Source organism: Lampetra fluviatilis, chromosome 48 (genome assembly GCF_964198595.1).
Source record: "Lampetra fluviatilis chromosome 48, kcLamFluv1.1, whole genome shotgun sequence".
In the NCBI taxonomy this organism is placed as follows: domain Eukaryota; kingdom Metazoa; phylum Chordata; class Hyperoartia; order Petromyzontiformes; family Petromyzontidae; genus Lampetra; species Lampetra fluviatilis.
Genome location: NC_136322.1, coordinates 9,718,157 through 9,741,910, shown reverse-complemented (window position 1 = coordinate 9,741,910; position 23,754 = coordinate 9,718,157). Strand labels below are relative to the sequence as shown.

The 23,754-nt window shown below is 53.7% G+C and overlaps 1 protein-coding gene across 1 annotated transcript in view; it reads right to left on the bottom strand.

Annotated features, from left to right (window-relative positions):
- The window catches only part of LOC144948327 (CD9 antigen-like), a 41,427-nt gene extending 27,707 nt beyond the window's left edge, over nt 1–13,720 (bottom strand). Inside the window, exon 1 of the mRNA XM_078877762.1 lies at nt 13,325–13,720. Within this exon, the coding sequence (XP_078733888.1) occupies nt 13,325–13,390 (66 nt within the window). The 5' untranslated portion in view covers nt 13,391–13,720. The remainder of the gene's footprint in view (nt 1–13,324) is intronic.
- Nucleotides 13,721–23,754: the final 10,034 nt, after the last annotated feature.

Genomic DNA, 23,754 nt, shown 5'->3' with positions numbered 1-23,754 from the left:
AGTGGGTGAGTGAGTGGGTGGGTTGGTGAGTGGGTTGGTGAGTGGGTGGGTTGGTGAGTGGGTGAGTGAGTGGGTTGGTGAGTGGTTGAGCGAGTGAGTTGGTGAGTGGTTGAGTGAGTGAGTGGGTTGGTGAGTAAAAGGCCGGCACTGTACACGAGGGGGTGGGTGGCCAGCACCACGCCCGGCCGCCTTTGTCTCCCCAGTGGCGAAGTTTACTCCACACAGCACCAGGTACTCACACACACACACACCATACACATACACACCACACACACACCACCACACACACACCACACACACCACTACACACACACACACACCATACACATACACACCACACACACACCACACACACACCACACACACACACCACACACACACACACCACACAGCACACACATACCACACACACACACCACCACGTGTTTCTCAGACCCAGCGGCAGTGCTTTACTATTTGACCAACACAAATAGACAACAAAGACAAAGGTCACCCGTGGAGCCTGCAGAGGCTGTCGGGGCAAGTGGCAGTGAGCACGCAAACCGGCACACGAGGGGGGTGGGGGGTGCGGGCAACACCACGCCCGGCCGCCTTTGTCTCTCCCGTGACGATGTTTTACACACCGCACCGGGTTACTCGATACTGAGACCCGGTCTCCTTGAGACTCACTGTGACCCTACGTCTCACGCTGACACTGAGACTCACTCTGAAACCCGGTCTCCCTGAGTCTCACTCTAGCCCTGAGTCTCACCCTGACCCTGAGACCCGGTCTCCCTGAGTCTCACTGTGACCCTGAGTCTCTCTAACCCTGAGACTCACGCTGACCCTGAGACCCGGTCTCCCTGAGTCTCACTGTGACTCTGAGTCTCACTCTTACCCTGAGTCTCACCCTGAGACCCAGTCTCCCTGAGTCTCACTCTAACCCTGAGACCCGGTCCCCCGAGTCTCTCTCTAGCCCTGAGACCCGGTCTCCCTGAGTCTCTCTCTAGCCCTGAGACCCGGTCTCCCTGAGTCTCTCTCTAGCCATGAGACCCGGTCTCCCCGAGTCTCTCTCTGACCCAGAGTCTCACTCTCACCCTGAGACCCGGTCTCCCTGAGTCTCTCTCTAGCACTGAGTTTCTCTCTCACCATGAGACCCGGTCTCCCCGAGTCTCTCTCTGACCCAGAGTCTCACTCTCACCCTGAGACCCGGTCTCCCCGAGTCTCTCTCTAGCCCTGAGTCTCACTCTAACCCTGAGACCCGGTCTCCCTGAGTCTCACTGTGACTCTGAGTCTCACTCTTACCCTGAGTCTCACCCTGACCCTGAGACCCGGTCTCCCCGAGTCTCACTGTGACCCTGAGTCTCACTCTAGCCCTGAGACCCGGTCTCCCTGAGTCTCACTGTGACCCTGAGTCTCACTCTAGCCCTGAGACCCGGTCTCCCTGAGTTTCTCTCTAGCCCTGAGACCCGGTCTCCCTGAGTCTCACTCTGAACCTGAGACCCGGTCTCCCTGAGTCTCTCTCTAGCCATGAGACCCGGTCTCCCTGAGTCTCTCTCTGACCCTGAGTCTCACTCTAACCCTGAGTCTCACTCTAACCCTGTGACCCGGTCTCCCTGAGTCTCTCTCTAGCCCTGAGACCCGGTCTCCCCGAGTCTCTCTCTAGCCCTGAGACCCGGTCTCCCCGAGTCTCTCTCTAGCCCTGAGACCCGGTCTCCCCGCCTTCGACACTCCCACAACCACTGAAATCCGATCTCCTGAAATCATTGGGCACGGTCAAACAAGGACCTCCTTTGTCAGAGAGCTCCCATCAACTCGAGCGCACAAACACCCACCCACACCCACCCGCACACCAACACACACAGGAGCAGGTGTCAGAGAAAGCTGGAACAGTTGCTGGGAGTAGAGTTACACAGTCCTAGTCAGACTGACCATGAACAGTGAAAGATGCCCCCCCCGTATTCGCAACCTTCGCAAGAGTCTCACTCTGACCCTCAATCTCACTCTGACCCTGAGACCCGGTCTCCCTGCGTCTCACTCTGACCCTGAGACCCGGTCTCCCTGAGTCTCACTCTAACCCTGAGTCTCACTAACCCTGAGACCCTGTTTCCCTGAGTCTCACTCTGACCCTGAGACCCGGTCTCCCTGAGTCTCACTCTGACCCTGAGTCTCACTCTAACCCTGAGACCCGGTCTCCCTGAGTCTCACTCTGACCCTGAGTCTCTCTCTAACCCTGAGACCCGGTCTCCCTGAGTCTCACTCTGACCCTGAGACCCGGTCTCCCTGAGACTCACTCTGACCCTGAGTCTCACTCTAACTCTGAGACCCGGTCTCCCTGAGTCTCACTCTGACCCTGAGTCTCTCTCTAGCCCTGAGTCTCACTCTAACCCTGAGACCCGGTCTCCCTGAGTATCTCTCTGACCCTGAGACCCGGTCTCCCTGAGTCTCACTCTGACCCTGAGTCTCTCTCTAGCCCTGAGTCTCACTCTAAACCTGAGACCCGGTCTCCCTGAGTCTCACCCTGACCCTGAGACCCGGTCTCCCTGAGTCTCTCTCTAGCCCTGAGTCTCTCTCTTACCCTGAGACCCGGTCTCCCTGAGTCTCACTGTGACCCTGAGTCTCTCTCTAACCCTGAGACCCGGTCTCCCTGAGTCTCTCTCTAACCCTGAGACCCGGTCTCCCTGAGTCTCTCTCTAACCCTGAGACCCGGTCTCCCTGAGTCTCACTGTGACCCTGAGTCTCTCTCTAACCCTGAGACCCGGTCTCCCTGAGTCGCGACCCCGAGTCTCTCTCTGACCCTGAGACCCGGTCTCCCTGAGTCTCACTCTGACCCTGAGTCTCTCTCTGACCCTGAGACCCGGTCTCCCTGAGTCTCACTCTGACCCTGAGTCTCTCTCTGACCCTGAGACCCGGTCTCCCTGAGTCTCACTCTGACCCTGAGTCTCTCTCTGACCCTGAGACCCGGTCTCCCTGAGTCTCACTCTGACCCTGAGTCTCTCTCTTACCCTGAGACCCGGTCTCCCTGAGTCTCTCTCTGACCCTGACACCCGGTCTCCCCGAGTCTGACCCCGAGTCTCTCTCTGACCCTGAGACCCGGTCTCCCTGAGTCTCACTCTGACCCTGAGTCTCTCTCTTACCCTGAGACCCGTTCTCCCTGAGTCTCACTCTGACCCTGAGTCTCTCTCTAACCCTGAGACCCGGTCTCCCTGAGTCTCTCTCTTACCCTGAGACCCGGTCTCCCTGAGTCTCACTGTGACCCTGAGTCTCTCTCTAACCCTGAGACCCGGTCTCCCTGAGTCTCTCTCTAACCCTGAGACCCGGTCTCCCTGAGTCTCTCTCTTACCCTGAGACCCGGTCTCCCTGAGTCTCACTCTGACCCTGAGTCTCACTGTGACCCTGATGCCCCCCGTATCCGCAGCCTTCGCGAGAGCGAGCCTAGCAACCACGCCTGCCCGGCCGCCTTTGTCTCCCCAGCGATGACCTCTTCCACAGTGAGCTCTTGTAGAGGGAATGAACACCAGAGACCCCGTCCCGTACGGCACGGTGGCCTGCTCGCAGCGAGAGTGGCGAGTTCGAACGCTCGGCGCAAGAGAAGGCGGAGGTGGCATCTACATTGCAGAAGGTGAAGAACCAGTGGCATCTACATCTACAGAAACAGTGGCATCTACATCTGCAGAACGTGAAGAACCAGTGGCATCTACATCTGTAGAACGTGAAGAACCAGTGGCATCTACATCTGCAGAAACAGTGGCATCTACATTGCAGAAGGTGAAGAACCAGTGGCATCTACATCTGTAGAACGTGAAGAACCAGTGGCATCTACATCTGCAGAAACAGTGGCATCTACATCTGCAGAACGTGAAGAACCAGTGGCATCTACATCTGCAGAAACAGTGGCATCTACATCTACAGAAACAGTGGCATCTACATCTGCAGAACGTGAAGAACCAGTGGCATCTAAATCTGCAGAACCAGTGGCATCTACAGAACATGAAGAACCAGTGGCATTTACATCTGCAGAACTGAAGAACCAGTGGCATCTACATCTACAGAAACAGTGGCATCTACATTTGCAGAACGTGAAGAACCAGTGGCATCTAAATCTGCAGAACCAGTGGCATCTACAGAACGTGAAGAACCAGTGGCATTTACATCTGTAGAACGTGAAGAACCAGTGGCATCTACATCTGCAGAACGTGAAGAACCAGTGGCATCTACATCTGTAGAATATGAAGAACCAGTGGCATCTACATCTGTAGAATGTGAAGAACTAGTGGCATCTACATCTGCAGAACGTGAAGAACCAGTGGCATCTAAATCTGCAGAACCAGTGGCATCTACAGAACGTGAAGAACCAGTGGCATTTACATCTGTAGAACGTGAGAAACCAGTGGCATCTACATCTGCAGAACGTGAAGAACCAGTGGCATCTACATCTGTAGAATATGAAGAACCAGTGGCATCTACATCTGTAGAATGTGAAGAACTAGTGGCATCTACATCTGCAGAACGTGAAGAACCAGTGGCATCTACATCTGCAGAACGTGAAGAATCAGTGGCATCTACATCTGCAGAACCAGTGGCATCTACATCTGCAGAACGTGAAGAACCAGTGGCATCTACATCTACAGAACGTGAAGGAACCAGTGGCATCTACATCTGCAGAACCAGTGGCATCTACATCTGCAGAACGTGACGAACCAGTGGCATCTACATCTGCAGAACGTGAAGAACCAGTGGCATCTACATCTGCAGGAACGTGAAAAACCAGTGGCATCTACATCTGCAGAACGTGAAGGAAACAGTGGCATCTACATCTGTAGAACATGAAGAACCAGTGGCATCTACACCTACAGAACCAGTGGCATCTACATCTGTAGAACTTGAAGAACCAGTGGCATCTACATCTGCAGAACACGAAGAACCAGTGGCATCTACATCTACAGGAGATTATAAAAGATGTAAAGCCATTCCCCGTGTTTAGTGTACACGCCATACAAACACGATTGGAATCGACAGGGAACTAACACGTTGGTAAAGTAGAGGTTAGTTCCTGTCCAGTAATTTATCGCACGTCACACACATTCATAAACCCGACACCCCACCCACCAACCCGATTCACAGACTCACCCACCCATCTACTCACACACCCACCCACTCACCCACTCACACACCCACTCACTCACCCACCCACCCACTCACTCACCCACCCATCCATCCACTCACCCATCCATCCATCCATTCACTCACTCACTCACCCACTCACTCACCCACCCACCCATCCACTCACCCACTCACCAACCCACCAACACACCCACCCATCCACTCACTAACCCACCAACACACCCACCCATCCACCCACCCACCCATCCACTCACCCACCCACCCATCCACTCACCCACCCACCCACCAACACACCCACCCACCCATCCACTCACCAACACACCCACCCACCCATTCACTCACCAACACACCCACCCACCCATCCACTCACTCACTCACTCACCCACCCACCCATCCACTCACTCACTCACTCACACACCCACCCATCCAATTACTCACTCACCCACCCACCCACACTCACTCACCCACCCACCCATCCACTCACTCACCCACCCACCCATCCACTCACTCACTCACCCACTCACCCACTCACTCACCCACTCACTCACCCACTCACCCACTCACTCACCCACCCACCCATCCACTCACTAACCCACCAACACACCCACACACCCACCCATCCACTCACCAACACACCCACCCACCCATCCACTCACTAACCCACCAACACACCCACACACCCACCCATCCACTCACCAACACACCCACCCACCCATCCACTCACCAACACACCCACCCACCCATCCACTCACTAACCCACCAACACACCCACACACCCACCCATCCACTCACCAACACACCCACCCACCCATCCACTCACCAACACACCCACCCACCCATCCACTCACTAACCCACCAACACACCCACACACCCACCCATCCACTCACCAACACACCCACCCACCCATCCACTCACCAACACACCCACCCACCCATCCACTCACTAACCCACCAACACACCCACACACCCACCCATCCACTCACCAACACACCCACCCACCCATCCACTCACCAACACACCCACCCACCCACTTCACAGGGCGTTGTAAAATGCAGCAACTGGTTAGACCGGTAGCAGGAAACAGAGAGAGAGAGAGCCACGGTCTGGCAATCATCGACCGACCCCCCCAGCCCCTAACCCTCGTAAAAAAAGACAAAGATCCCCCGTGTAGCCTCTCACAGGGCTGTAGGGGCAAGTGCTGTTAGTAGCGAGTAGCTGCAGCACCTACACACAGACAAAGCTCCCCCGTGTAGCCTTTAACAGGGCTGTAGGGCCAAGTGCTGTTAGTAGCGAGTAGCTGCAGCACCTACACACAGACAAAGCTCCCCCGTGTAGCCTTTAACAGGGCTGTAGGGCCAAGTGCTGTTAGTAGCGAGTAGCTGCAGCACCTACACACAGACAAAGCTCCCCCGTGTAGCCTCTGTGGCCACGCCCGGCCGCCTTTGCCTCTTCCCCGCCAGCAGACGAACCTTGAGGGCGCACCGCCAAAAACCGGGCACATGATGAGAGAGACGCAGACTTCAAATCTAAAGCAGCAGCAGCAGGCATCGTCAGGGTCGGGATCGAACCCACGACCTCCTGCAGACCAGGCGAGGTAGTCAACATCTCCTAGCCACCGTGATGATGATGATGAGAGACGCAGACTTCAAATCTACAGCAGCAGTCATCGTCAGGGTCTGGATGGAACCCACGACCTCCTGCAGACCAGGCGAGGTAGTTAACATCTCCTAGCCACCGTGATGATGATGATGACAGAGAGACGCAGACTCCAAATCTACAGCAGCAGCAGGCATCAGGGTCAGGATGGAACCCACGACCTCCTGTAGACCAGGCGAGGTAGTCAACATCTCCTAGCCACCGTGATGATGATGATGAGAGAGACGCAGACTCCAAATCTACAGCAGCAGCAGGCATCAGGGTCAGGATGGAACCCACGACCTCCTGTGTACCAGGCGAGGTAGTTAACATCTCCTAGCCACCGTGATGATGATGATGAGAGAGACGCAGACTCCAAATCTACAGCAGCAGGCATCAGGGTCGGAATGGAACCCACGACCTCCTGTAGACCAGGCGAGGTAGTCAACATCTCCTAGCCATCGTGATGATGAGAGAGAGAGAGACACAGACTCCAAATCTACAGCAGCAGGCATCAGGGTCGGGATGCAACCCACGACCTCCTGCTTTCCAGGCGAGGTAGTCAATATCTCGTAGCCACCGTGATGATGATGATGAGAGAGACGCAGACTCCAAATCTACAGCAGCAGCAGGCATCAGGGTGGGGATAAAACCCACGACCTCCTGTAGACCAGGCGAGGTAGTTAACATCTCCTAGCCACCGCGGCGCCTGCGTTTGATAAGCGTGAAACATAACACCGCCATCAGCCCGTGCAAACACACAGACGCCCGCACACACACACACGTAGAGTCAGGGATGTATACAGAGATACTGTGGACACACACACATACAGAGATGTATACAGAGATACTGTGGCACACACACAGAGAGATGTATACAGATATACTGTAGGCACACACACACGCACAGATGAGATGAGTCAAGCCAGTGTTATTGACGTTCTCCGTTCTGGGTGGGTAGGTGGGTGAGTGGGTGGGTGGGTGAGTGGGTGGGTGGGTGAGTGGGTGGGTGGGTGAGTGAGTGAGTGGGTGGGTGGGTGGGTGAGTGAATGGGTGGGTGGGTGGGTGAGTGAGTGAGTGGGTGAGTGGGTGGGTGAGTGAGTGAGTGGGTGGGTGGGTGGGTGAGTGAGTGAGTGGGTGAGTGGGTGGGTGAGTGAGTGAGTGAGTGGGTGAGTGGGTGGGTGGGTGAGTGAGTGGGTGGGTGGGTGAGTGGGTGGGTGAGTGAGTGAGTGAGTGGGTGAGTGAGTGAGTGAGTGGGTGAGTGAGTGAGTGGGTGGGTGGGTGAGTGAGTGGGTGGGTGAGTGGGTGGGTGGGTGGGTGAGTGAGTGGGTGGGTGGGTGAGTGAATGGGTGGGTGGGTGAGTGAGTGAGTGGGTGAGTTGGTGGGTGAGTGAGTGAGTGGGTGGGTAGGTGAATGAGTGAGTGGGTGAGTGGGTGGGTGGGTGAGTGAGTGAGTGGGTGGGTGAGTGAGTGGGTGGGTGAGTGGGTGGGTGGGTGAGTGAGTGAGTGAGTGGGTGGGTGAGTGAGTGAGTGAGTGGGTGAGTGAGTGAGTGAGTGAGTGGGTGGGTGAGTGAGTGGGTGAGTGAGTGAGTGGGTGAGTGAGTGAGTGAATGGGTGGGTGAGTGAGTGAGTGAGTGGGTGGGTGAGTGAGTGAGTGAGTGGGTGGGTGGGTGAGTGAGTGAGTGGGTGGGTGGGTGAGTGAGTGGGTGAGTGAATGGGTGGGTGAGTGAATGGGTGGGTGGGTGAGTGAGTGAGTGGGTGGGTGGGTGAGTGAGTGAGTGAGTGGGTGAGTGAGTGAGTGAGTGGGCGGGTAGGTGGTTGAGTGAGTGAGTGGGTGGGTGGGTGGGTGAGTGAGTGAGTGAGTGGGTGAGTGAGTGAGTGAGTGGGTGGGTGGGTGGGTGAGTGAGTGAGTGAGTGGGTGAGTGAGTGGGTGAGTGAGTGGGTGAGTGAGTGAGTGAGTGGGTGAGTGAGTGGGTGGGTGGGTGAGTGAGTGGGTGGGTGGGTGAGTGAATGGGTGGGTGAGTGAGTGAGTGAGTGGGTGGGTGGGTGAGTGAGTGAGTGGGTGGGTGAGTGAGTGAGTGGGTGGGTGGGTGAGTGAATGGGTGGGTGAGTGAGTGGGTGGGTGGGTGAGTGAGTGGGTGGGTGAGTGAGTGAGTGGGTGAGTGGGTGAGTGAGTGGGTGAGTGAGTGAGTGGGTGAGTGAGTGGGTGGGTGGGTGGGTGAGTGAGTGGTTGAGTGAGTGAGTGGGTGAGTGAGTGAGTGGGTGAGTGAGTGAGTGAATGTGGACACACAAACACTAGATGAGTCGAGCCAATGTTATTGACGTTCTACCATTCTTACGCGTGGAGAGTTTGCTGCCAACAAATTTGCTGCTAAAGCGCCACCATAACATTGACACTGCACCCATGGGCATAGGCAATTGCATTATACAGTGAGTGGGTGTTGGAGTGGGTGGGTGTTGGAGTGGGTGGGTGGGTGAGTGGGTGGGTGAGTGAGTGAGTGGGTGAGTGGGTGAGTTTGAGTGGGTGGGTGAGTGGGTGGGTGAGTGAGTGGGTGGGTGAGTGGGTGAGTTTGAGTGGGTGGGTGAGTGGGTGGGTGAGTGAGTGTGTGAGTGGGTGAGTTTGAGTGGGTGGGTGAGTGGGTGGGTGAGTGGGTGGGTGAGTGGGTGGGTGGGTGAGTGAGTGGGTGGGTGAGTGAGTGAGTTTGAGTGGGTGGGTGAGTGGGTGGGTGAGTGAGTGAGTGGGTGGGTGGGTGAGTGAGTGAGTGGGTGAGTGAGTGAGTTGGTCTGTGAGTGGGTGGATGAGTGGGTGGGTGAGTGAGTGGGTGGCTGAGTGGGTGGGTGAGTAAGTGGCTGAGTGAGTGACTGGGTGAGTGAGTGGGTGGGTGACTGAGTGGGTGGGTGAGTGAGTGAGTGAGTGGGTGGGTGGGTGAGTGGGTGAGTGAGTGAGTGGGTGGCTGGGTGAGTGAGTGAGTGGGTGAGTGAGTGAGTGGGTGAGTGGGCTGGGTGAGCACGATGTTTCGCCGGTAATTACAACCGCCATCATCAGGCGACAGCCAGTTTTGTGAAGTAATCCCCCTCCGTCATCAGGCAAAGGCCACTAAAATCTGGCGGCCGCCTGCTGATGTTGGTTGTGATGACCGGCGAAACGTCGTCCTCCGATTGCAAATGTCGTGGATTTACTGTCCCAACGCTCAACCGGTGTGTTGCTGTACTAGGATACTACACTATATACTATACACTACACTATACACTACACTACTATACACTACACTACAAACTCTACTACACACTATACACTACACACTATACACTACACACTACACTATACAATACACACTACTATATACACTACACTACACACTACACTACAAACTCTACTATACACTACACTACTATACACTACACTATACACTACACTACAAACTCTACTATACACTACACTACTATACACTACACTATACACTACACTACACACTGTACACTACACACTGTACACTACACTATACACTACTACATTACACTACACTACTATACACTACACTATACACACTACTATATACTACTATACATTACACTATACACTACACACTACACACGGGTGCTGTACTAGTAACGAATCGGCCACGTTCTGTTAACGTGACCCCCTCCCCCCACCCCGTTTGGCTTTGTCTGATGGTGTCGTGTTTAACGACCCAACATTAAATGTTTAAATCACTTTGATTCTTTCCATTTCATATACTCACGCGATCTAAGCCTCTCCCCCTGTTATGGATCATATTGCTCGCCAAAGCTCGCCACGTGTGAAACCGGTTTCCAAACGACGTGATGGCAGTGCACAGTGCAACAGATACGACACCACGACACACACTCGACCCCAAGGCCCATCAATTAAATCAATAACTACGTGCCAATAGCCAGATATTCAATCAATAACTACGTGCCGATAGCCAGATATTCAATCAATAACTATGAGATAAATCTGTGTGTGCCGATAGCCAGATATTCAATCAATAACTACGTGCCGATTGCCAGATATTCAATCAATAACTACGAGATAAATCTGTGTGCCCGATGGTCAGATTTTAAATCAATAACTACGAGATAAACCTGTGTGCCCGATGGCCAGATATTCAATCAATAACTACGAGATAAACCTGTGTGCCCGATGGCCAGATATTCAATCAATAACTACAACTGCGTGTGCCGATTGACATCTAATCAATAACCATTAAACGTTCTGAATCAACGGGGCGTTTCCAATAAGCGATGGACCCGATTTGAAATCGCTACATCTCTGCAACCACGAACCGCCGATTAATGAAACTCTGACCACTTGAAGAGGGCGGGGCATAGAGTGGGAGGGGCGTAGAGAGGGCGGGGCATAGAGAGGAAGTGGTATACAGAGGGCGGGGCATAGAGAGGAAGTGGTATACAGAGGGCGGGGCATAGAGAGGAAGTGGTATACAGAGGGCGGGGCATAGAGAGGAAGTGGTATACAGAGGGCGGGGCATAGAGAGGAAGTGGTATACAGAGGGCGGGGCATAGAGAGGAAGTGGTATACAGAGGGCGGGGCATAGAGAGGAAGTGGTATACAGAGGGCGGGGCATAGAGTTTCATAAAATGGCCGCTAAATGGCTCTCCCAGTGCAAAAAACAGTCCCTAGCCTCAGTCATTCGCAAGACGGCGACCCCCACAACGCAGATCACCCCCCCAGACATCACCGCACCCTGCGACTTTTTCTCGTGGGGATGCGTCAAAGACGCCACCGTTAGCCACTGGTCCGGATGACCTCAAAGACGTAATCACGGCAGCAGCGGGGACGATCTATTTTGGTGATTTTCGAAAAGTGTTTTTGGTTCGGGCCATGTTTGTTTGTTGTGGTTACAGAGTTATACTGATGGCTTTAATCTAAGTTGTCTTGTGGTTGTTGTTGTTGTTAAATCCTTTATGTTAAGTTCGCTTGCGCGCTTACGACCGTGCAAATCTTTCGGTCGTTTTTTAACCCACTTCCCGTGATCCAATCGAGCTGACATTTCCCACACAGACTCGTTGTGCGTGACAATTAATGTTCGTCAAAATTTTTGTTCCAAAATGTTACACTTTTTAGGACAAAAATATTCTATTTAATTACCAATTGCTTAATGGTGCAATGCAATCATCTGACCCATAGGTGGCAGCCATCTCAAGCCAGAGGACGAGAGGACTCTAGCCGCCACGCATATAAAGGATTTATAGTGAAAATCTTTGTTTTTACGGGTTATACTTGTTTTTTGACTTGCATCCCATTGGGATTTTTGCACACAGCGTTGGTGTACGGTGATTTTTTTCTGCAACGTTTTGCTGTCTTTTCTTGGATTTTCAGTTTGAACTTAGTCACTTTAAGATGTTTTCTTGTTCATGTTTTTGTTTTCTGCTTGTTGCGGTTGCACCCGATTCAATGGTGTAAATGCTTTACCCCGAGCTCTCATACTCTGATGGTGCATTGTCTTTGAGTTGTGCGCCTTTTGGCGTCATCTGGTCCAACACCATGTGAGACTAGGCTCTAAGGAAAGCTGTCTCGGGTGTGGACCAATCAACTTCAAGGACAGTGCATACATTATCAGAGTTATGTTTGTTGTTTGCATTATGACTGCAGGTATTGTGGTCTATGCAAACATGACTCCTTGTAAAAAAAGTTGTCAGTTTTGTTGCCAGATAGAAGGGTAAAAAACCAATTATCATATTTTGTTACTGGCAAATGAGGTTCCAATGGTAGTTTAAATTTGATGACTCATTAAACCGTTTGTAACTTTCCGTGTAATTGTAACACGTTGCCATCGTGAAATAAACTGCTCTGGAATCGGGTCCATGTTTTTCAAACACCCAAAACACAAATGCAGCGTATGGCTGGAGAATTCACCGTGTAACAATATTTTATTTTTTATTTTTTTGTTTTTTCCCTGAATAGTTAAAAGTGTTATTTTCCTAATCGCTTGTGCCTCTAAAGTACAGGAAGTGGCTGTTATTATTACCCACAAACTTTGCTTTTGTGACCAGCACTTTAGGTGAAGGAATTAATCGCTCAACCCAGAACTCACTCACTCAACCCACGGGGAACGAATCACGGGGAACGAATCACGGGGAACGACTCACGGGGAACGACTCACGGGGAACGACTCACGGGGAACGAATCACGGGGAACGACTCACGGGGAACGAATCACGGGGAACGACTCACGGGGAACGAATCACGGGGAACGATTCACGGGGAACGACTCACGGGGAACGACTCACGGGGAACGACTCACGGGGAACGACTCACGAGGAACGACTCACGAGGAACGACTCAATGAACGACTCACGAGGAACGACTCACGAGGAACGACTCACGAGGAACGACTCATAACAAACGACTCACAATGAACGACTCACGGGAAACGACTCAGGGGGACCGACTCATAACAAACGACTCACAATGAACGACTAAATGAACGACTCAATGAACGACTCACGAGGAACGACTCACGGGGTACGACTCACGGGGAACGACTCACGGGGAACGACTCACGGGGAACGACTCACGAAGAACGACTCGACGGCTCCCTTACCCAGAAGACGAAATTGAAGGCGAAGAGCAGATACTTGACGCATTTGAGGCAACCCTGCACACCCATGGCTGATGGCGAGGTGGTGGACAAGGTGGTGGACAAGGTGAGTGGTGGTGGACTAGGTGGTGGACAAGGTGGTGGACGAAGTGGGGTGGTGGTGGTGGACGAGGTTTGTTGGGGGAAGATTTCCGAGCGAATCGAGACGCGACTACGAGCAGCGGTTACGGCGGAGCGAGCGAGCGAGTGAGGCAGAGAGAGGGGAGAGAGATGATGATGATGGTGGTGGTCGTGGTGGTGGTGGTGGTCGTGGTGGTGGGGCGTGGACCGGGAGTGAGTGAGGCAGAGAGGGGAGAGATGAGAGAGATGATGATGGTGGTGGTGGTTGTGGTGGGGCGTGGACCGGGAGGGAGTGAGAGAGGGAGGGGAGAGGGGGAGGGGAGGAAGTGAGAGAAAATGTGTAGTGGGTGTAGTGTGTGTGGGTGTGGTGTGTGTAGTGTAGTGTGTGTAGTGGGTAGTGTGTTGTGTGTGTGGTGTAGTGTGTGTAGTGTGTGTAGTGTGTGGAGTGTGTGTGGTGTATAGTGTGTAGGGTGTGTGGAGTGTGTGGGTAGTGTGTTGTGTGTGGTGTGTGTGGTGTGTGTGGTGTGTGTGTGTAGGGTGTGTGTGGTGTGTAGTGTTTGTGTGTGGGGTGTGTGTGGTGTGTGTTTGGGTAGGGTGTGGTAGGGTGTGTGTGGTGTGTGTGTGTGTAGTGTGGTGTGTGTAGTGTGTGTGGTGTGTAGTGTGTGTGGTGTGTGTGTGTGTGGTGTAGTGTGTGTGGTGTGTGTGGTGTGTGTGTAGTGTGTGTAGTGTGTGTAGTGTGTGTAGTGGGTAGGCTGTGTAGGGTGTGTGTGGTGTGTGTGTGTGTAGTGTGTGTAGTGTGTGTGTAGTGTGTGTAGTGTGTGTGTTGTGTGTGTAGTGTGTGTGGTGTGTTTGTGGGTGTAGTGTGTGTAGTGTGTGGTGTGTGTGTGGGTAGGGTGTGGTAGGGTGTGGTAGGGTGTGTGTGGTGTGTGTGTGGGTAGTGTGTGTGTGTGGGTAGGGTGTGGTAGGGTGTGTGTGGTGTGTGTGTGGGTAGTGTGTGTGTGGTGTAGTGTGTGTGGTGTGTGGGTGTAGTGTGTGTGTAGTGTGTGTAGGGTGTGTGGTGTGTGTGTGGTGTGTGTAGTGTGTGTGGTGTGTAATGTGTGTTGTGTGGTGTGTGTAGTGTGTGTAGGGTGTGTGTGGGGAGTGTGTGTAGTGGGTATGGTGTGTGTGTAGTGTGTGTAGGGCGTGTGTGTGGGTAGTGTGTGTAGTGCAGTGTGTGACTCTGTGTGTATGTAGTGTGTGTAGTGTGTGTGTCTGTGTGTGTCTGTGTGTGTAGTGTGTGTGTCTGTGTGTGTGTGTCTGTGTGTGTGTGAATCTGTGTGTGTGTAGTGTGTGTAGTGTGTGTAGTGTGTGTGTGTAGTGTGTGTGTCTGTGTGTGTGTGAGAGTCTTTGTCTAACTCTGGATCTGCTGCCCCCTTCAGCTGCCAGGCCTCTCAATACAGGGCGTGGCTCGCTCCCATCGCCCACATCATCACCATCATCACCATCACCCACATCATCACCATCACCCACATCATCACCATCACCCACATCACCCACATCATCACCCAGATCACCCACCTCACCCACATCATCACCATCACCCACATCACCCACATCACCATCATCACCCACATCACCATCATCACTATGCCCATAACCCACATCATCACCATCACCCACATCACCCACATCATCACCATCACCCACATCACCCCCCATCATCACCCACATCACCCACATCACCCACATCATCACCATCACCCAGACCCCCATCACCCAGACCCCCATCACCCACATCATCACCATCACCCACATCACCTACATCATCACCATCACCCACATCATCACCATCACTACCACCCATCACCCACATCATCACCATCACCACCCATCATCCACATCACCATCACCACAACCCATCACCCACATCACCATCATCACCATGCCCATCACCTACATCATCACCATCACCCACATCATCGTCATCACCACCATCCATCACCCACATCATCACCATCATTCACATTACCATCATCACCATCATCACCATGCCCATCACCCACATCATCGTCATCACCACCACCCATCACCCACATCACCTACATCACCATCATCACCCACATCATCACCATCACTACCACCCATCACCCACATCATCACCATCACCACCCATCATCCACATCACCATCATCACCATGCCCATCACCTACATCATCACCATCACCCACATCATCGTCATCACCACCACCCATCACCCACATCACCTACATCACCATCATCACCCACATCATCACCATCACCCACATTACCCACATCACCACCATGCCCATCACCGACATCATCACCATCACCCACATCACCCACATCACCATCATACCCCATCAACACCAACCATCACCCACATCACCATCACCACCACCCATCACCCACATCACCCACATCACCATCACCACCACCCATCACCCACATCACCCACATCACCATCATCCCCATCAACACCACCCATCACCCACATCACCCACATCATCGTCATCACTCTTCACCATCACCACCAAAGACAAAGCTCCCCCGTGTAGCCTCTAGCAGGGCTGTAGGGGCAAGTGCTGTCAGTAGCGAGTGTCAGCAGCACCTACACACAGACAAAGGTCCCCCGTGTAGCCTCTAGCAGGGCTGGAGGGGCAAGTGCTGTTAGTAGCCGTCTTTATCTCCCCAGTGACGATGTTTAACTCCGATAAACCTCTGCACCAGGGACTAACTGGTAGGGCGCTAACCGATGCACCACCACTCCCCCCCCTCCCTCTCTCTGTCCAACTCTCCATCATCATCGCAGAACTGTAGAATGCGGACGGATGTGGGAGATGGTGGTGGTCATGGGGGTGGTTGTGGTGGTGGTGATGGGGGTGGTGGTGGTGGGGGTGGTGATGGTGGTGATGGGGGTGGTGGTGGTGGTGGTGATGGTGGTGGTGATGGGGGTTGTGGTGGTGATGGGGGTGGTGATGGTGGTGATGGGGTTGGTGGTGGTGGTGGTGATGGTGGTGGTGGTGGTGGTGATGATGATGATAATTGTGGTAGTGATGGGGGTCGTGTTGGTGGTGATAATCGCGGTGATGATGATGGTGGTGATGGTGGTGATGGTGGTCGTGGTGATGATGGTGGTGATGGTGATAATGGTGGTGGTGGTGATGATGGTGGTGATGATGGTGGTGATGATGGTGGTGATGGTGATAATGGTCGTGGTGATGGTGGTGATGATGGTGGTGATGGTGGTGATGATGGTGGTGATGGTGGTGGTGATGATGATCGTGGTGATGATGGTGGTGATGGTGATAATGGTGGTAGTGATGGTGGTCGTGGTGTTGATGGTGGTGATGATGGTGGTGGTGATGATGGTGGTGGTGATGATGGTGGTGGTGATGATGGTGGTGATTGTTGTTAGCGGAGTTGGGAGCGGTGGGTGTAGTGGCCTTTTACTCACCAACCCACTCACTCAATCGCTTTACTCACTCAACCACTCACTCCCTCAGACACTCACCAACCAACCCACGCACCCATTCACCAACCCACTCACTCAACCACCCACTCAACCACTCACTCACTCAACCACTTACCAACCGACTTACTCACTCAACCACTCACTCACTCAACCACTTACCAACCGACTCACTCACTCAACCACTCACTCACTCAACCACTCACTCACTCACTCAACCACTCACTCAACCACTCACCAACCAACCTATGCACCCACTCACCAACCCACTCACTCAACCACTCACTCACTCAACCACTCACTCACTCAATCACTCACTCACTCAACCTACCCACTCACTCAACCATTCACCAACCCACTCACTCAATCACTCACTCAACCACTCACTCACTCAACCACTCACTCAACCACTCACTCACTCAACCACTCACTCAACCACTCACTCACTCAACCACTCACTCACTCAACCTACCCACTCACTCAACCATTCACCAACCCACTCACTCAACCACTCACTCAACCACTCACTCACGCAACCACTCACTCACTCAACCACTCACTCACTCAACCACTCACCAACCGACTCACTCACTCACTCAACCACTCACTCACTCAACCACTCACTCACTCAACCACTCACTCAACCACTCACCAACCAACCTATGCACCCATTCACCAACCCACTCACGCAACCACTCACTCACTCAACCACTCACTCAACCATTCACTCAACCACTCACTCACTCAACCACTCACTCACTCAACCACTCACTCAACCACTCACTCAACCACTCACCAACCCACCCACGCACCCACTCACCACCCATCCATTGACTCCCTCACACCCCCCCCCCCCCCCACTACTCACTGACTCACTCCTCGCTCAATGACTCACTCACCAACTCGCCCCCCCGCATACGCCAACAACACGGGAGGTGGTGTGTATGGTCTAACACCGCGGATCAGATCAAACCCACGACCTCCTGTGTACCAGGCGAGGTAGTTAACATCTCCTAGCCACCGTGATGATGATGATGAGAGAGACACGCAAACTCCAAATCTACAGCAGCAGCAGCAGCAGGCATCGTCAGGGTCTGGGATCGAACCCACGTCCTCCTGAAGACCAGGCGAGGTAGTTAACATCTCAAAGCCACCGTAATGATAAGAGAGAGAGAGACGCAAACTCCAAATCTACAGCAGCAGCAGCAGGCGTCGTCAGGGTCTGGGATCGAACCCACGATCCTCCTGTAGACCAGGCGAGGTAGTTAACATCTCACCACGAGGAGATAGACACACAGACTAAACATGCAGCAGGCGTCGTCAGGGTCAGAGACTGAACCCACGACCTCCTGTAGACCAGGCGAGGTAGTCAACATCTCCTGGTCACGCCCTATTAACCAGGGCCGCCCAGCAGGGACTTCGAACCGTGAAAATATTTCGCGGGCCAGCGTGAGATATGAGGACGGGGATTTCCATATTCACGGAATTCCACCCCCCACGCCGCTGACGCACCATGCGCGCCGGATGATGCGTAAAGAAATTTTCGTATGTGACTCACAACGCAGGCACACAGGCAAAGCTCCCCCGTGTAGCCTCTAGCAGGGCTGTAGGGGCAAGTGCTGTCAGTAGCGAGTAGCAGCAGCAGCACCTATACACAGACAAAGATCCCCCGTGTAGCCTCTAGCAGGGCTGTAGGGGCAAGTGCTGTTAGCAGTAGCGAGTAGTCAGTTACAACAGCAGTATATTAAACATTTATAATGCAAAGTATGTTACTGGTAGGAATCTCCTGGTTACACCAGCCCACAGGGGATTATTGTGTCCGTCCGTCGTGCATCCAAAAATGGGAGGGGTGGGGCTGGGTGGAGAGGGGCTGGGTGGGGAGGGGCTGGGTGGGGAGGGTGGGGAGGGGCTGGGTGGGGAGGGTGGGGAGGGGCTGGGTGGGGAGGGGTGGGGCTGGGTGGAGAGGGTGGGGAGGGGTTGGGTGGGGCTGGGTGGGGCTGGGTGGGAAGGGGCTGGGTGGGGAGGGGTGGGGAGGGGCTGGGTGGGGAGGGTGGGGAGAGGCTGGGTGGGGAGGGGCTGGGTGGGGAGGGTGGGGAGGGGCTGGGTGGGGAGGGTGGGGCTGGGTGTGGAGGGGCTGGGTGGGGAGGGTGGGGAGGGGCTGGGTAGGGAGGGTGGGGAGGGGCTGGGTGGGGAGGGGTGGGGCTGGGTGGAGAGGGTGGGGAGGGGCTGGGTGGGGAGGGTGGGGAGGGGCTGGGTGGGGAGGGTGGGGAGGGGCTGGGTGGGGAGGGTGGGGAGGGGCTGGGTTGGGAGGGTGGGGAGGGGCTGGGTGGGGAGGGTGGGGAGGGGCTGGGTGGAGAGGGTGGGGAGGGGCTGGGTGGGGAGAGTGGGGAGGGGCTGGGTGGAGAGGGTGGGGAGGGGCTGGGTGGGGAGGGTGGGGAAGGGCTGGGTGGGGAGGGTGGGGAGGGGCTGGGTGCGGAGGGTGGGGATGGGTGGGGGATGGGGCTGGGTGGGGAGGGGTGGGGCTGGGTGGGGAGGGAGGGGCTGGGTGGGGAGGGTGGGGAGCGGCTGGGTGGGGAGGGTGGGGCTGGGTGGGGAGGGGTGGGGCTGGGTGGGGAGGGGCTGGTCACCCCGTGGTGCCCTTATTAAACTCAACGTTTAACCTACTCACGGCGGCTTGTGCCCGCCCTCACAGTCGGCCATATTTGCGGAATACACCACGCCGCCGTTGACCCTGGCCATTGAGCGAGCAACCCAACGTTCCTACCAGCTCCCTCCGCAGGAATGTGTTGGTTCTTTCGGTAAAGTCACGTAGAAGGGAAACGATGAAATAATAAAAATATAAAACAATGACATAATAAAAATATAAAACAATAAAATAATAAAAATATAAAACAATAACATAATAGAAATATAAAACAATTAAATAATAAAAATATTAAACAATAACATAATACAAATATAAAACAATAAAATAAAAATATATTAAAACAATAACATAATAAAAATATTAAACAATTAAATAATAAAAATATAAAACAATAACATAATCTAACCTATATAATTCATTTTTTGTCTGTCTGTCTATCTGTCTGTCCGTCCGTCTGCGTACGCTCCCTTGCGGGAGATGTAGCTCTCGGACCGTGGGGTTCGCCGAGATTACATTTTGCAGGTGGGCACGCCCCCGGCCCCGCGGTAAACTTAGGCATTTCCGATTTTTCGTCTCTAAACTTTAAATCGGCCCGATTATCGATTTAGTGCGATTTCTCTTTAGTTATTTATTTAAAGCGTTATTTATTTATTTAATATCGCCCCTGGCAACGGGTAGCAACAGCTTCGCTGCGGGGTGGACGCCATTTTTAATTCCCGTTAAAAATATGCGCACGCATTAACACGCGACTCTGCGGTAAATTCATCAAAGTTTCACGTCCTCTTCACTCCCCCCCACCCCAATGTGTGCAATTACTATTATAGGGTCGGTAGATAATAAAATTATAGAGATTAGACAGTATTATTGTAGCGTGGGGGGGGGGGTGTTAACGGCCCCAGTACCCAGCCTCAGCCGGGTGGGCAATCTAGGCGAGGCCGGAGGCTCTGCACGGTACTAGGCCTCGACACGCAAGTCTGTCAGGCGTCGACTTTGTGGTATAAACTCGATATATCCGGCGTTGCCCGGGGGAAAAATACATTTAAAATCTTCTGAAAACTTTAAAACATAACATCCCAATGAAAATACAACTGTGTAATTAAAACTCTAAACCCGACCGCGCCAAGAATCGATTCTCTGAATCGCGAAAAGGAATCGAAGGCTGTAGATTCATTTAGAATCGCCTTATTTCCGTTTAATATTAGTTGGTTATAGAGTTGATATAAACTGCTACGAATGGGAAATATCCGGCGTTGACCGGGGCTAAAATATAATTAAAAACTCCTGAAAACTTTAAAACATAACATAACAATGAAAGTAAAACTCTGTAATTAAAAATGGAAACCTCCTATGCGCCAGGAATCGATTCTTTGAATCGCGCAAAGGAATCATCGAAGGTTGTAGATTCCTTTAGGATCGCCCTTAACATGTGGTGAGGGGGGAGAGTGGTGAGGGGGAGAGTGGTGAGGGGGAGAGTGGTGAGGGGGAGAGTGGTGAGGGGGAGAGTGGTGAGGGGGAGAGTGGTGAGGGGGAGAGTGGTGAGGGGGAGAGTGGTGAGGGGGAGAGTGGTGAAGGGGAGAGTGGTGGTGGTGTGGGTGAGTGGTGAGGGTGAGGTTGAGTGGTGAGGGTGAGTGGTGATTAGTGATGGTGAGGGTGAGTGGGGAGGGTGAGTGGCGGTTGTTAGTGGTGATTAGTGAGGGGTGAGTGGTGAGGGTTAGTGGTGAGCATGAGTGGTGAGGGTGAGTGTTGAGCGTGAGTGGTGAGGGTGAGTGGTGATTGTTGAGGGTGTGATTGGTGAGGATGAGTGGTGAGCAGTGAGGGTGAGTGGTGAGGGTGAGTGGTGAGTGGTGAGGGTGAGTGGCGGTTGTGAGTGGTGATTAGTGAGGGGTGAGTGGTGAGGGTGAGCAGTGAGGGTGAGCAGTGAGGGTGAGTGGTGATTGGTGAGGGTGTGATTGGTGAGGATGAGTGGTGAGTGGTCAGGGTGAGTGGTGAGGGTGAGTGGTGAGCGGTGAGGGTGAGTGTTGAGGGTGAGTGGTGAGTGGTTAGGGTGAGTAGTGAGGGTGAGTGGTGAGCGTGAGTGGTGAGTGGTGAGCGTGACTGGTGAGGGAGAGTGGTGAGGGAGAGTGGTGAGGGAGAGTGATGAGGGAGAGTGGTGAGGGTGAGTAGTGAGTGGCGGTTGTTAGTGGTGATTAGTGAGGGGTGAGTGGTGAGGGTGAGCGTGAGTGGTGAGGTTGAGTGGTGAGCAGTGAGGGTGAGTGGTGATTGGTGAGGGTGTGATTGGTGAGGATGAGTGGTGAGGGTGAGTGGTTGTTGTGAGGGTGGGTGGTTGTTGTGAGGGTGCGTGGTGAGGGTGAGTGGTAAGAGTGAGTGGTGAGGGTGAGTGACGGTTGTGAGAGGTGATTAGTGAGTGGTGAGGGTGAGTGGTGAGGGTTAGTGGTGAGGGTGAGTGGCGGTTGTGAGTGGTGATTAGTGAGGGGTGAGTGGTGAGGGTGAGCGGTGAGGGTGAGCAGTGAGGGTGAGTGGTGATTGGTGAGGATGTGATTGGTGAGGATGAGTGGTGAGTGGTCAGGGTGAGTGGTGAGCGGTGAGGGTGAGTGTTGAGGGTGAGTGGTGAGCGGTGAGTGTTGAGGGTGAGTGGTGAGTAGTGAGGGTGAGTGGTGAGCGTGACTGGTGAGTGGTGAGGGTGAGTGGTGAGGGAGAGTGGTGAGGGAAAGTGGTGAGGGTGAATGGTGAGGGTGAGTGGTGAGGGTGAATGGTGAGGGTGAGTGGTGAGGGTGAGTGGTGATTGGTGAGGGTGAGTGGTGAGGGTGAGTGGGGAGGGTGAGTGGCAGTTGTGAGTGGTTATTAGTGAGAGGTGAGTGGTGAGGGTGAGCGTGAGTGGTGAGGGTGAGGTTGAGTGGTGAGCGGTGAGGGTGAGCAGTGAGGGTGAGTGGTGATTGGTGAGGGTGCGATTGGTGAGGATGACTAGTGAGGGTGAGTGGTTGTTGTGAGGGTGAGTGGTGAGGGTGAGTGATGAGGGTGAGTGGTAAGAGTGAGTGGTGAGGGTGAGTGACGGTTGTGAGAGGTGATTAGTGAGTGGTGAGGGTGAGTGGTGAGGGTTAGTGGTGAGCATGAGTGGTGAGGGTGAGTGTTGAGCGTGAGTGGTGAGGGTGAGTGGTGATTGTTGAGGGTGTGATTGGTGAGGATGAGTGGTGAGTGGTCAGGGTGAGTGGTGAGGGTGAGTGGTGAGGGTGAGTGATGAGAGGTGAGGGTGAGTGTTGAGGGTGAGTGGTGAGTAGTGAGGGTGAGTGGTGAGCGTGACTGGTGAGTGGTGAGGGAGAGTGGTGAGGGAGAGTGGTGAGGGTGAATGGTGAGGGTGAGTGGTGAGTGGTGAGGGTGAGTGGCAAGTGGTGAGGGTGAGTGGTGATTGGTGAGGGTGTGATTGGTGAGGATTAGTGGTGAGTGGTGAGGGTGAGTAGTGAGGGTGAGTGCTGAGCGGTGAGGTTGAGTGGTTGTTGTGAGGGTGAGTGGTGAGTGGTGAGAGTGAGTGGTGAGGGTGAGTTGTGAGGGTGAGTGGTGATTGTTGAGGGTGTGATTGGTGAGGATGAGTGGAGAGTAGTGAGGGTGAGTGGTGACGGTGAGTGGTGAGGGTGAGTGTTGAGGGTGAGTGGTGAGTGGTGAGGGTGAGTGGCGGTTATGAGTGGTGATTAGTGAGGGGTGAGTGGTGAGGGTGAGCGTGAGTGGTGAGGGTGAGCAGTGCGGGTGAGTGGTGATTGGTGAGGGTGTGATTGGTGAGGATGAGTGGTGAGTGGTCAGGGTGAGTGGTGAGGGTGAGTGGTTGTTGTGAGGGTGAGTGGTGAGGATGAGTGGTGAGGGTGAGTGGTGAGCGGTGAGGGTGAGTGGTTGTTGTGAGGGTGAGTGGTGAGGATGAGTGGTGAGGGTGAGTGGCGGTTGTGAGTGGTGATGGGTGAGTGGTGAGCGGTGAGGGGTGAGTGGTGAGGGTGAGTGGTGAGGGTGAGTGGTGAGGGTGAGTGCTGAGTGGTGAGGGTGAGTGGTGAGAGAGTGGTTAGTTTTGAGGGTGAGTGGTGAGGTTGAGTGGTGAGGGTTAGTGGAGAGTGGTGAGTGGTGATTGGTCAGTGGTGATTGGTGCGGATGAATGGTGAGTAGTGAGGGTGAAGTTGAGTGGTGAGGGTGAGTGGTGGTTGTGACGGTGAGTGGTGA